At 33.2% G+C, this 15,020-nt stretch overlaps 1 protein-coding gene across 5 annotated transcripts in view; it reads left to right on the forward strand.

Moving 5' to 3' along the window:
* Window positions 1–15,020, forward strand: part of COL24A1 (collagen type XXIV alpha 1 chain) — a 403,184-nt gene that overhangs the window by 271,043 nt on the left and 117,121 nt on the right. For all 5 annotated transcript variants that reach the window (XM_058716744.1, XM_058716741.1, XM_058716742.1 and 2 more), the window contains 5 exons: window positions 3,940–3,993; window positions 7,249–7,302; window positions 7,741–7,794; window positions 9,252–9,305; window positions 9,469–9,576. In XM_058716744.1, the coding sequence (XP_058572727.1) occupies window positions 3,940–3,993; window positions 7,249–7,302; window positions 7,741–7,794; window positions 9,252–9,305; window positions 9,469–9,576 (324 nt within the window). The remainder of the gene's footprint in view (window positions 1–3,939; window positions 3,994–7,248; window positions 7,303–7,740; window positions 7,795–9,251; window positions 9,306–9,468; window positions 9,577–15,020) is intronic.

Here is a 15,020-nt window from a genome sequence, read left to right on the forward strand (position 1 = left end):
CTGACAATACCAAATGTTAACAAAGACGTGGAATAACCAAGTTTTCATTCATTGTTGATGGTAATACAGAATGGTACAGCAACTTTGGAACACAACTTGGCAGGTTTTTACAGAGCTAAACATATTCTTACCATTATGATCCAGCAATCATGCTCCTGAGTATTTATGAAAACAAGTGGAAAATGTAAAAAAAATTTTTTTAATGTTTTTATTTATTTTTGAGACAGAGAGAGAGCATGAGCAGGGGAGGGGCAGAGACAGAGGGAGACACAGAATCTGAAGCAGGCTCCAGGCTCTGAGCTGTCAGCACAGAGCCCAACACGGGGCTCGAACCCACAGACTGCCAGATCACGACCTGAGCCAAAGTTGGACGCTCAACTGACTGAGCCACCCAGGTGCCCCTACAAGTGGAAAATTTAATGTCCACACAAGAACCTGCACATGAATATTTATAGCAGCTTTATTTATAGTTGCCCAAGGTAGAAGCAACTGATACATCCTCAAAAGGTAAATGGATAAACAAACTGTGATACATCCATATAATGAAATATTATTCATCAATAAAAAGAAAAGAGCTACTAAGCCACAAAAAGACAGAGGGACCTTTCAAGTGCATCCTGATAAGTAAAAGAAGCCAGTCTGAAAAGTATAAATACTTTATGATTCCAACTATATGACATTCTGGAAAAGGTAAAACTACAGAGACACTAAAAAGACCAATGGTTGCCAGGTGTTGGGGGAAGAGGACCAGAGATGAATAGGGGGAAAACGGGACAATTTGGAGGCAGTGAAACTATTTTGTATCATACTGTCACAATGGAGACATGATGTACAGTTCTCAAAACTCCTATAACCGTACAACACATAGTGAACACAGATTGTAAACTGTGGACTTCAGTTAGTAACAGTGTGTCAATCTTGGTTAATCCACTGTAACAAATACAAGATATTAATAATAGGGAAAACTGGGCAGGGGTGGTATATGGGGACTCTCTGTACTTTCTGTTTAATTTTCCTATACATCTAAAATTTCTGTAAGAAATAAAGTTTATTAGTTAAAACAAAATATTCTAGTAACATAAGCATAGTTCTGTAATAAGGGAAAGTAGCTTATCTTGTATTCTCACCCAACCTGCTAAGAAACACTAAAACACTAGAAACATAGGCCACAAGATAAGATCGCAGTCACTATATTTTCTAACATTATTCAAAAAGTTTTAGCTAGTGTAGTGGTATATGACACAGAAATGATAATATAAGGAAAGGAAAGCATTATTACTTAGTGAAATTTTAAAATAAGCCCCCAAAACTTGTAAAACCTAAAAACTTAATTCTGTATTTTTAAATTACTGAGATAGAGTAATATAATGGCAAGACATAAATATTTTTAAAAATAAGTTTTTCTGTGTACAAGTAATAAAATATAATAGAAAAAATATCCTACTGTAGATAGAAACAAAACACAATACATAAGGATAAACTTAATGAGAGTTGGATGGGGCACATATGAAGAAAACTTCAAAAATTCATTAAGAGACCCAAAAACAGACTTAAGTAGAAAGTCAAATTATTACCTAACTAAAAGATTGACGATTTTTAAAATTAATGTATTAGGGATGCATAGGTAGCTCAGTCAGTTAAGCCTCTCTCTCTCAAAATAAATAAATAAACTTTAATTTTAAAAAGCTTAAAAGAAATAATATAGAATAATTAAATGGAAATAGATGTTTTCATCTTAATTGTGATGGAAAGAGTCTTAAAAGATTAACAGATTTAACAGTGATCACACTTAGTGGGAAAAAAGTTATCTTTAACAATATATTTTTTAAACTTATTTATTTATTTTGAGATAGAGTATGTGCACAAGAAGGGGAGGGGCCAAGAGAGAGGGAGAGAGAGAATCAGAGACCGACATGGGGTTTGAAGCCACAAACTGTGAGATCATGACCTGAGTCAAAATAAGAGTCAGATGCTTAACCAAATGAGCCACCCAGGCACCCTAATAATATATTTTAAAAATAAAATGATAAACTACATACTGGGCAGACGTTAACAATAAAATAGGATGCCTGAAAGTCTGTGTCCACAACACATAAAAAACTCATACAAATTTTATAAATGACTCCAAAAATACATAGGCAAAAGACATGATTAAGTAATACATAGATTATTACAGATAGCTGATAAACAAATAACAGAAACGATATTCAACCTTGCTAATAGTTAAATATATACACATTTTAAGATAAGAGGTTGTCCATCAAATTAAAGGAGAATTTAAAAATGAATATTCTGTGTTGGCATGAATTCAATGAAACAGATTTTACTTTTATGTATTTCTTGTGAAAAGTTACTTATTGCAACCTTTCCGGAAATGCACTTGACTTTGTGACTAAATAATGGTACATTTCAGACTCTCTTCTAAGGGAGAATATTCAGAATACACACAAAGACATCTGCACAGACATGTTTCTCTCAGCATCTTTATAACAGTGTAGAAATACATTCTGAGGAGAATTCATAAATTTTAAAATATTATACATAATATTTAATGAGCCATAAATGAAAAACATCATTGACCTCTTAATACCTTTATTGGCTTATGCAACCTTACAACCTTAGGCTTCAAATATTTATCTCAGCTATTTGACAATATCACCTGATGTTACGGGTCCTAACATTCACTGATAAATAGTCACATTTACATTTACATAATGTACACTGATAAATAGTCACATTTACATAATGTAAATTTACATTTAAATAATGTAAAAATTACATTATTTATAAGTATGCCCCCACAAAGAGCTAGAAGGAAATATGCAAGAATATTTACAGTGTAACCTCTGAATGGTAGATATACTTAATATATACTTAATCTGGTTTTTTTTTTGGCACTTGCCATACTTTTTAAATGTTAAAATTAACATTACTGACTGTAACAATTAAGAAAACAGTTGAAAACAACCAATGATAGCACATTTTTTCCTTCCCATTACTACACTTTTTTTTTAAAGTGAGGTGTTCACAAAATTGTTAAGGAGCACAATCTCATAGAAAATCTTAACTATCTTTTCTTAATCTAAGAAAACAGCTTCTTTGTGCTTTCTAAAAAGGTCAAAAACGGCAAGTAGCTTCTTTGGATGGCTGGAGAAATAGCATTATATTGTAGTTGCTAAATAAGTATTAATCTAAAATAATTCTAGCCAGTGAAATGGCTTCCACACATCTTTAAGTTCAGCAATCTGATGTTTATGCAGTAAACTATTCAATATTTGTTTACTTAAAATTATACTATTCAATATTACAGTGACCAAGATTCCCAAGAAGGCCCCAACATGCATTTATTGCACCTTAGTGATTATCTCATATGGGTAAACACTATTACATCTGTTCATGTGAAACAGAGATATTGTTGAACTGGACTCACTCAATACCATATAAACTACAACATATTTTTATTTCATTGGAGGTCATATATTTGCTTCTTTAAAAATGCTATTTTTTGTCACATATTTGTCAGGAATATTCAGTAGAAATATCATTGTCATATCCACTAAATAAGGTAACTTTTGAAAACCCTTAGCATGATATTTCATACTTATTAGGTGCTTGATAAATGTTTATTGAAGGGATGAGTGAATTAGGGAATGAAAGGTACTGTACTTTCTTTCTTTTTCTTTTGAATGCAAACATAGCCTAATACTATTCACATACACATAACATACACACACACACACACACACACACACACACACGCACACAAATGAATCAACTATAAAGTTATAATTTTTTATACAAAAGTAAAGTAATACATTGTTAAAGGAATTATGTATTCTATTACATATGATATATTATAAATTACATATTTAGATGCATATGTTAATTGAAATACAGAGTAACTTTGATTCTCAGATCTTAAATTTTATCTTAATATAGGGGCCACGAGGATTGCCAGGTGATGCTGGACCTCCTGGAGAAACGGGTGCTGAGGTAATTTTTTTGTGCCTCTTTCTTGTTATTTCACTAGTACTCAGTACTTTTTATAAGACTCCTCAAGGTAAAGTTGATACATTAAGTATATATTTGAAGAGTCATTCTGTAGTGTTGTGTTTCATATTCAGAAAACAAAGCCTAAAATTCCATTAAAAGTAGGGATGACCGTTGTGTGAACCTAATTTTATACACATAAAGTTCTCTCTCTTTTTTAAGTTTTTATTTAAATTCCAGGTAACATACAGTGTAATATTAGTTTCAAGTGAACAATATAGTGATTCAACACAGATAACACCTTGTGCTCATCCTAACAGGTGCACTTCTTAATCCACATCACCTGTTTAACCCATATCCCCACCCACCTCCCCTCTGGTAACCATCAGTTTTTTCTCTATAGTTAAGAGTCTGTTTCTTGGTTTTCCTCTCTCCTTTTTCCCCTGTGAACATCTGTTTTGTTTCTTAAATTCCTCATATGAGTCAAAGCATATGGTATTTGTCTTTCTCTGACTTATTTTGTTTGGCATAATACTCTCTACCTCCATCCATGTCATTTCAAATGACAAGATTTCATTCTTTTTTGATGGATGAGTAATATTCCATGGTATGTACACACACACACACACACACACACACACACACACATACACACACACACACCACATCTTCCTTATCCATTCATCAGTAGATGGACATTTGGTCTCTTTCTAAAATTTGGCTATTATTGATAATGCTGCTATAAACATCAGGGTACACATATCCCTTTGAATTAGTGTTTTTTGTACTCTTAGGGTAAATACCTAGTAGTGCAATTGCTGGATGATAGGGTACTTCTATTTTTAATTTTTTGAGGAAACCCCACCACAGTGACTGCAACAGTTTGTGTTCCCAACAACAGTGTAAGAGGGCTCCCCTTTCTCTGCATCCTCACCAACACCTGTTGTTTCTTGTTTTATTAATTTTAGCCATTCTGACTGGTGTAGGTGACATCTCATTGCAGTTTTGATTTGTATTTCCCCGATGATGAGTGATGTTGAGCATCATTTCATGTGTCTGTTGGCCAACTATTCATGTCTTCCACCATTTTTAATTGGATTATTGGTTTTTGGTATTGAGTTGTATAAGTTCTTTATAAATTTTGGATATTAACCCCTTATCAAATATACCATTTGTAAATATCTTCTCCAATTCATTAGGTTGCCTTTTTGTTTTGTTTTATCTTATGGGCTGTGTTAAATCATTGTAAGGTATAAGCAGGGCAGTGATAAAGTCAGATTTATATCTTTGGAAGATAATTCCAGCAGCTGCTTAGAGGATATATTTGAGAAGACAAGAGTGAAGCCATGTATACCTACTAAAGGGCCTTTGCATTCAACCAGGCAAGAAATGATGGACTTCTGAACTAAAGTAGTAAGTATAGAAAAGGAAAGAAGTGGATGGATTTGAGAAATTCTGCAGAACCTTCATATTTGTAGAATATGGGACGTAAAGGGAAAAGAGAAGTGAAAAATTATTCCCAGATTTCTAGGCTGTGCAACAGGATGGATGGCAATACCTTTCTTGAGATCAGAGAAGAAGATTATTAGGGAGATGGGGGTCATCATCTACTAATCCGCCCAAGGTTAAGAATTAGTAGAACCTGGCTTTGAATACACTTCTGACCGAAAAATTAATGCTGATAACCTATACTATGCCATATCCTCTGAGCCTAAAGAAAGCTGAGAAAAGTCATACCTAATAACTTGAAGTTTTTTTTAACAGAGTAGGAGACATAATTTCTGTTGTGATAAGAAGTAGGGGTTGAGTAGGTCAATTGAGGGAAATTTTCTGGTTTAGAATAATGGTTGAGGATAATGGGAGAGGGAAATGACTATAGGCAAGTGAAAGGGCAGATATACCTTACTAAAAGTCAAGCTTTTAGAAGGAAACTATGAATTTGCATTATATTAATGATAATTATAATAGCCCACAATTATGGAGCATTTTCTATGTGCCTAGTAGTACTTGTGTGCTTTGCTGTATTAATGGATTCTCATAACACCCTATGAGATAGATACTATGACATAAAAGATAGTTTAAGCTCTAATAGTTCTATGGAAGAGTATCACCCATGGATCAGAACTACTGAGGAATCACTGAAAGGTAGAAAGGAAACAGAAAGCTTTTGGTCAAGATAGTGTTGTGAGTGAATGTTTTAAACTACTTCTCTATTCCAAAAACATGGGAATTAAAAAATACATATGTATGTGTTTGTAATTATACATACACACATATACATACATACACGTGAAAGAGAGAGAAGAAGAAGGTAGAACAAGGAAGGGGAGTGGGGAGGGTATCTTTAATATGCTCAAAACAAGATAAACATCCCTGAAGCATCTCTGAAACAAAAAACAATACAATAGCAATTGTAGGAGCTCCAGGTCTAGAGATAGCCAGAGGTTGTAAGAAGTTTACGTTTTCAAGGTAAAAGGAGCCAAGTGCTTCCCAACTGGACCCACCCATGAAAGGAAAGTGGAAAAGATACCATAAACATCTTTCATAATGTGAATTAACTCATATCACCTTTGTGTGATTTTTTTTTATTCTTTATTTTTGAGAGAGAGATAGCTAGACAGAGTGCGACTGGGGGAGGAACAGAGAGAGAAGGAGACGCAGAATCCAAAGCAGGCTCCAGGCTCTCAACTGTCCACACAGAGCCCAACATGGGGTTTGAACTCATGAACCACAAGATCATGACCTGAGCCGAAGTCAGACACTTAACCGATTGAGCCACCCAAGCGCCCCTGTGTGATATTTTTTATAAAATGAATAAAGAAAACTGAAATTTTTAAAGGGAGTGTGCTCCAAAGGGCTCAACAGAAATGGATGGAAGAGTAAAAAGTGAAAAAACAGAGAATATTATGTAAGAATATGAGGGTAGAAAATTAGAAGAGGAAATGGGAAGTGATTTCTCTTTGACCAAGGATTAAAATATGAGGACCAAGGATTAAAATATGAGAGGAAGAATTTGAAGAAACTGGTCTTAAAAGTTCTAACTTAGGTGATGTCGTCTTACCACTTGAACTATTAAAAGGTCCCAGAATTATCTGGTCTTATGCGATGATGTTTATAAAGTAACAGCAAAATACTTTCCTGAACTTAGGTATCTCACCCTTGGGCTAAAAACTACTACCATCTTCTTATAAGGTTGTTATTGCCATTGCAACTGGTGAAGGAATATATCCAGGCAATGTGTCAAATCTTCTCTTCTAGGGCCCTTCAGGTATTGAGGGAGAAGCAGGTCTGCAAGGTGAACCAGGTGCAAAGGTAACCTTTCTAAATAGTAAAAGGAATGGTCTCTAAACTTTCAATACTGAATCCCCTATGTTTGCCACATTTTGGCAAATACCCATAATTCTCAAAGCAAGTGAAGGATAGCAGATAAAAATGGGAAGTGTTCTCAAGTAAGTCAGAAAAAATATTTGTCAGAAAAAATTATCTATCTATCTATCTATCTATCTATCTACCTATACTGTGTGTGTGTGTGTGTGTGTGTGTGTGTGTGTGTGTGTGTGTGTGTAAGAGAGAGAGAAGAAATAGAAATGATAAAGCTAGTGGGGCAAAATATTATCAAAAAATTAATCCAGGAAAAAGAAAAAACTGGAAAGTGTTTTAAAACTCCTATCCTCATGATATGCCTTCCATAATTATTAGACATGTTGTTTTAGTAGAAAAAAAGTTTTATCTTTCCCTTTGTTTCTTCAGGGAAATGCTGGACCTACAGGCAATGTTGGAGTTGCTGGAGAACCAGGGTTACGGGTAAATGTCTGCTGGGAACCATTTTAATGCACTGGCCTATGTAGTTCACAGACTCAAAACTTAGCATAAATAAATCTTTAAAATGCATAATAAACCTTTCTGGCGCATAAAAGAAAACATTTGTCCTTATTTCGTATTTCTATAGCTGCATGCAAAACCCTGTCCACATTGTATTAGTAGTGTTTGAAGTCCTAAACTCATACATCCTTTTCTCGGTATTGGGTATACTCTGCAGAATGCTTTACACATATTCAGAGTCACTGTGATTGTCACTACTGTTACCTTAAGAAGAAATTCACAGGGGCACCTGGGTGGCTCAGTCGGTTGAGCATCCAACTCTTGATCTCAGCTTAGATCATAATCTCATGGTTTGTGGGATCAAGCCCCTCATTGGGCTCTATGCTGAGCATGGAGCCTGTTTGGGGTTCTCTCTCTCCCTCTCTCTCTCTGCCTGTGTCTCAAAATAAGTAAATAAACATTTAAAATATAAACTTAAAAAAAAGAAGAAATTCACAAATAATAGTAATCAACTCTCAGGATATTCCCTGACGTAACAGGGCAAAAAATGATCACAATCTAATTTATGTTTAAAAAAATTCTAGAGTCACACAAAGTTATCAAGATTTGAGGAAAAAATTGTAAAGAAGTATAATTGGATAGCTTAGAGAAGTTATTCTACTATAGACAGCCTTTAAGCTGTGGTAAGTTTTTCCCAAGATAATTTTAAGAGACATTTGCATACTAAAAGACAAAGTAGGGAGATATATCTTACACCCGGTGTCTTTTTCATTTTCACTTTATTTGCAGAGGGTTGGGTAATGGAAGTGTCAGTGGTGGGAGCAATGGGGCAACTGTAAAGATGCACTAATTAACTTACTTTTAAATATTTCAGGTAACAAAAGAGCCAGTACTACTTTAATAGCTTCATAGAGTATGGCTATACTTCTCTGTGAAGTTCTCTATCTAAGAAGACAGCTTCTTGATGTACCAGGGCCTTTATTGTTGCATCTCCCCTGTAAAAGAGAAAATACAGACCATAAAAATCTGGTACACTGATTTTAACTAAATTAAGTCATATTAATCCATTTAATTCAGTACAGGAAGGTACTACAACTTTAAGAGCTGTAGTATTTACAGTCTTTGAATTCAGGAACACAGGTCTAGCTATATAAATTTTCAGAGATACAAACAAATACATATTTCTCTTAAATATCTAAAAAATAACATTCTGGAACCATCTTTTTTTGAATTTATAATACTGACTCTTTAAATCATCTTCAGAGCTATTCCAAGCAAATTATATCAAGCTTATTATACTGACAAATAACCCTTATAAATAAAGAAGTAGGAATAAATGTACAAAAACCTGCTACTTTCTATAGATATCAGGAGAAAAAAGAAGTTAAGGTGAATGATTTAGCAAAACAATAAATCTTACTGTTTTTGCTACACAATAGGGTGAACCAGGAGCACCTGGAGAAGAAGGTCTCCAAGGAAAAGATGGACTAAAGGTAAATTATACTTTCTCACTATGTATAAGTAGATTTTTTATGAAATCTTTAAAATATTACATAATTACATAATTACTTTTATGTTCTAAACAAAAATCTGCTTATTGTGTGATGTAATTATTGTGTTGCTCTCCCTTTCTTAAAATTTTCTACTGGGTTACAGGGAAACCCAGGAGGAAGGGGTCTTCCTGGAGAAGATGGAGAAAAAGGAGAGACAGGCTTACCAGGGGCTTCAGGACCCTTGGGTGGACCAGGTCTGATGGGTCCTCCGGTGAGTAGTGCTGGGTTCATTTTTGAGTACTCAGTAAATTCAGTCCCCTACATCTACACACACACACACACACACACACACACACACACACCGACACACACACACACAGACACAAACACAGATACATTCTGATTGCCTTATACGTCCATTGGGTAATTGAAAGTGTGGAACTGTGACTTGAAAGAGGGCCAAACCAGGGACTGATTATCAGCCTACTTAATATCCAAGGAAGAAAGACACTTTTTCCATGTGACACACAAGTCCTTGAAGTTTTTTTCTCCCACTTTGAGATATAATTGACAAGTAACATTGTGTACAATGTATTGTATGTATGTGTATGTATGTGTACAATGTGATGATTTGATACACATATATACATATACATATATATGCATATATATAAATGATTACCAAATAGAATTAGTTAATACATCCACCATTTCACATTTGCTCTCTTAACAACTTTCAAATATATAATATTGTGAAGTAGTCACCACATTGTATATTAGATCTCTATGGGTTATTTATTTTATAAGTGAAAGCTTGTACCCATTGACTATTTCCCCATCTGTCCACTACTGGCAACAATCATCAATGTACTCTGTTTCAATGATTTCAGTTTTTTGTAGATAATACATATATATTATACATACATATATAAGATCATATAGTATTTTTTTCCTCTGCACATAACAATGCCTTCCAGGTCCATTCACGTTGTTGCACATGTCAGAATTTCCTTCTTTTTGTGGTTGAACAATATTCCATTGTGTATATAAACCACAATACTATATATATATATACACACACACACCCCATATTTATATATATGTATATACATATATATGTATATACATATATATGTATATACATATATATGGTCAACTTACATTTGAAAAAAATGGTGTGTATATATATATATATATATATATATATGTATACACACCCACTATATATATATATATATATATATATGTCAACTTACATTTGAAAAAAGTGGTGTGTGTATATATATATATATATATATATATATATATATGTATACACACCCACTATATATATGTATATATGTATACACACCCTATATTCATTAGGGATATTGGGCTGTGCTTTTATATATATATATATAGTGGGTATGTATACATATATACATATATATAGTGGGTGTGTATATATATATATATATATATATATATATATATATATATATATATAGTGGGTGTGTGTATATATATATACATATACACCATTTTTTTCAAATGTAAGTTGACCATATATGCATGCATTTATTTCTGGGTTCTCTATTCTTTTTCATTAATCTATATGTCTGTTTTAATGGCAGTATCATACTGTTTTGATTAGTATATATAGTTTGAAATTAATAGGTGTGATACCTCCAGCTTTATTTTTCTTTCTCAATGTTGTTTTGGTTATTTGGGGTATTTTGTGGTTCCAGGCAAATTTTAGGATTTTTTCTGTTCCTGTAAAACATGCAGCTGTTATCTTGAAAGGAATTACACTGCATCTGTAGATGGTTTTGGGTAATATGGACATTTTAACAATATTAATTATTCCTACCTATGAACATGATATATCTCTCCATTTATGTGTCTTCAGTTTCTTTCATGAATGTCTTATAGTTTTCACTGCATAGATATTTCACTTCCTTGGTTATATTTATTCCTATGTATTTTATGATTTTTGATGCTATTATAAATAGGAATGTTTTATTTCTTTTTTAGATATATATTGTTAGTGTATAGAAACATGACTGGGTTTTATAGGTGATTTTGTATATTGTTGTCTTTCTGAAGTCATTTATTAATTTTAACAGTTCTTTTGTGGAGTCTTTAGGGTTTTCTCTATATGAAGATAATGTATATCTTCAGGGACAGTTTTATTCCTCTCAAATTTGAATGCTGTTTATTTCTTTTTCTTGCCTAAATTCTCTGGGTAGGATTTCTAGTACTATGTTGAATAGAAATGGTGAGAGTGGGCACCTTGGTCTCTTGTTGCTGATCTTAGAGGAAAAGTTTTTCATCTTTCACTGTTGAACATGATATTAGTAGTGGGTTTGTCATATATAACCTTTATTATGTTGAAGTTTGTTCCCCCCATTCCTGCTTTGTTGAAAGTTTTCATCATGAAAGGTTATTGAATTTTGCCAAGTACTCTTTCTGCATCTATTGAGATAATCGTATGGTTTTCTTTAATTCTCAGAGTAGGGTTTATCACATTGATTGATTTGTAGACAATCCTTGCATTCCTGGAATAAATCCCACTGGATCATGGTGTATGATCCTTTTAATGTGCTGAATTTAATTTGCTACTATTCTGTTGAGAATTTTTACATCTATATTCATTAGGGATATTGGGCTGTGCTTTTATTTTCTTATAATATCCTTATCTGGCTTTAGTATCAAAGTAATGTAGACATGAGCTTGGGTGTATTTTCTCCTCTTCAAAATTTTGAAAGAATTTGAGAAATATTATCATTAATTTGTCTTTAAATGTTTGGTGGAATTCATCAGCAAAATCTATTTTTCTTTGTTGAGAGGGTTTTCATTACTGATTCAGTCTCTTTATTCATTATTGGTCTATTCAAATTTTCTATTTCTTCATGATTCAGTCTTGGTAAGTACTATGTTTCTAGGAATTTATCCATTTCTTCTAAGTTGTCCAATTTGTTGACAAATAATTGTATCTGAGTAGTCTCTTAGTCTACTTAGTCTTTCTGTAGTATAATGTCTCACTTATAATGTCTTCTCTTTCATTTCTGTGCTTGAGGCCTTTCTGTGTTAGTGAGTCTAGCTAAAAGTTTGTCAATTTGGTTTATCATTTTAAGAAACCAACTACAGTAAAACCTTGGTTTGCAAGCATAGTTTGTTCTGGAAACATGCTTGTAATGCAAAACACTTGTATATTAAAGCAAATCTCCCCATAAGAAAAAATGGAAACTCAGATGATTTGTTTCACAATCCAAAATTATTCATATAAAAATGATTCTAATACTATAATATAATACAAAATATTAAAGAAAATACAAAATATTAAGAAAAATAAGCAAATTAGCCTGCACTGACCTTTGAAAACCTTCGTGGCTGGTGTGAGGGAGACAAGAGAGAGGAGGGTCATTGTGTAGGATGACTTTCACTATCACTAACAGAATCACTACTGTCTATTGGTTCAATTGAATCTTTTTCTTTCCATGAAACTTTAACAGGAACCTATCCAATGACCTAGAATGAAGCAAAGCATTCCTAAGCTTACTCTTGTGTGGAAAAGCAAAGGACTGTCAATAGGTCCTTTGAAGTGACAAAAAATATACTAGTACCATTTGTGCGTACCTTCCAATGTTTTGAAAAATCACTGATTTCTGCCAAACACCACACGGCCTGTGACTGAGCATCCAAGCATGGAAGATGGTCACCCACAATCTCTCAGTGATAGAGAGAAAGAACTATTGGCTCAGTTGTTATCATGTGATGTTCAGTGTCATGATAACTCATATTTCAAGGCATCGCTCATTTATCAAGTTAAAACTTATTAGACACGTGGGCTCATTTTGCAGAACACTCGCAGAACAAGTTACAATATACGAAGCAATCCAAGATTTTACAGTATTACTTTTGTTAATCTTTTCTATCACTTTTCTGTTTTCTATTTCATTTACTTTTTGCTCTAATCTTCATCATTTCTTCTGCTAACTTTGGCTTTAGTTTGCTCTTTTTTTCCTACTTCTTTGAGGTGTAAAGTTAAGTTACTTATTTGAGATCTTTCTCCTTTTTTTTTTTAATTTTTTTAATGTTTATTTATTTTTGAGACAGAGAGAGACAGAGCATGAACGGGGGAGGGTCAGAGAGAGAGGGAGACACAGAATCCGAAACAGGCTCCAGGCTCTGAGCTGTCAGCACAGAGCCCGACATGGGGCCTGAACTCACAGACCGGACCGTGAGACCATGACCTGAGCCGAAGTCAGATGCTTAACCGACTGAGCCACCCAGGCGCCCCTCTCCTTTTTTTAATGTAGGCTCTTATCACTGCAAACTCCCCACTTAGAACTGCTTTCACTGCATTCCATAAATTTTGCTATGTTGTGTGTTTATTTTTGTTTGTCTAACGATTTTTTTATTTCCCTTTTGCTTTCTTCTTTCATCCATTGTTTGTTGAGGAATATGCTTTTTAATTTCTACGTATTTGTGAATTTTCCAGCTCTCTTCCTATTGTTGATTTCTAGTTTGATACCATTGTGGTTAAAAAGATGCTTGATATAATTTCTATCTTCCTAAGTTTGTTGAGACTTACATCGTGACCTTATATATGATCTGTCCTTGAAAATATTTCATGTAGGCTTAAAAAGAATGTATATTCTGCTGCTGTTAGATGGAATATTCTATATATGTCTGTTAGGTATATTTGGTTTATAGTGTTATTCAAATCCATTGTTGTCTTATTGATTCTCTGCCTGGATGATATAACCATTTTAGAGAGTAGGATATTAAAGTCCCCCAACTATTATTATGTTGCTTTGTATTTCTTCTTTTATTTCTGTTAGTATTTGCTTTATGTATTTAAAAGCTCCAATGTTTGGTGCACAAATATTTATAATTATATATTATTGGTTATCATTATGTAATGACTTTCTTTTTCTCTTATGATTAGTTAGCTTACAGTCTACTTTGTCTAATGTTAGTGTAAGTATCCCTGCTTTCTCTTGGTTACCCTTGTTTCTTTTTCTTGAAGTATCTTTTTCCATTTCTTCACTCTGTCTTTGTGTGTCCTTAAAGTTTAAGTGTGACTTGCAGGCAGTATATAAGTCGCTCTTGTCTTTTTATCCATGCAGCTATTCTGTATTTTTTGATTAGTGGATTTAATACATTTACAATTAAAGTAATTTTTTATAAGGTCTTCCTATTGACATTTAATTAATTGCTGACTGTTTTATAGATCATTTCTTCCTTGTTTTCTCCCTTATTGTCTTACTTTGTGATTTTATGACTTTTTTGTAGCAGTGTGACTTAATCTTTTATTAAAATTTGTGTATCGACCACACTCTTCCTTTGTGGCTTACATAAAATATCTTATAGCATCCTATTTTAAGCAGGTAACAACTGCAATAGCATACAGAAACTTTATACTTTTACTCCTTCTCCCCTCTTCACATTTCAGGTCATTAATGTTACAATTGACATCTTTTTATATTATGTATACAGTAACAAATTATTTTAGTTATTTTAGTTTAATATGTTTGTTTTTGAACTTTTTAACTAGAGTTATAAGTGATTTATGCACCATCATTACAATATTAGAGAATCTGGCTTTGAATATGTATATATATTTATATCTGTTGGTGAGTTTTACACATTCATGTTTTTATGACATTAATTATATTTTTTTATTTGAGCTTGAAAAGTGCCCTTTAGTATTTCTTGTAAGACAGTCTT

This window comes from Neofelis nebulosa, chromosome 2 (assembly GCF_028018385.1).
Source record: "Neofelis nebulosa isolate mNeoNeb1 chromosome 2, mNeoNeb1.pri, whole genome shotgun sequence".
Taxonomy (NCBI): Eukaryota; Metazoa; Chordata; class Mammalia; order Carnivora; family Felidae; genus Neofelis; species Neofelis nebulosa.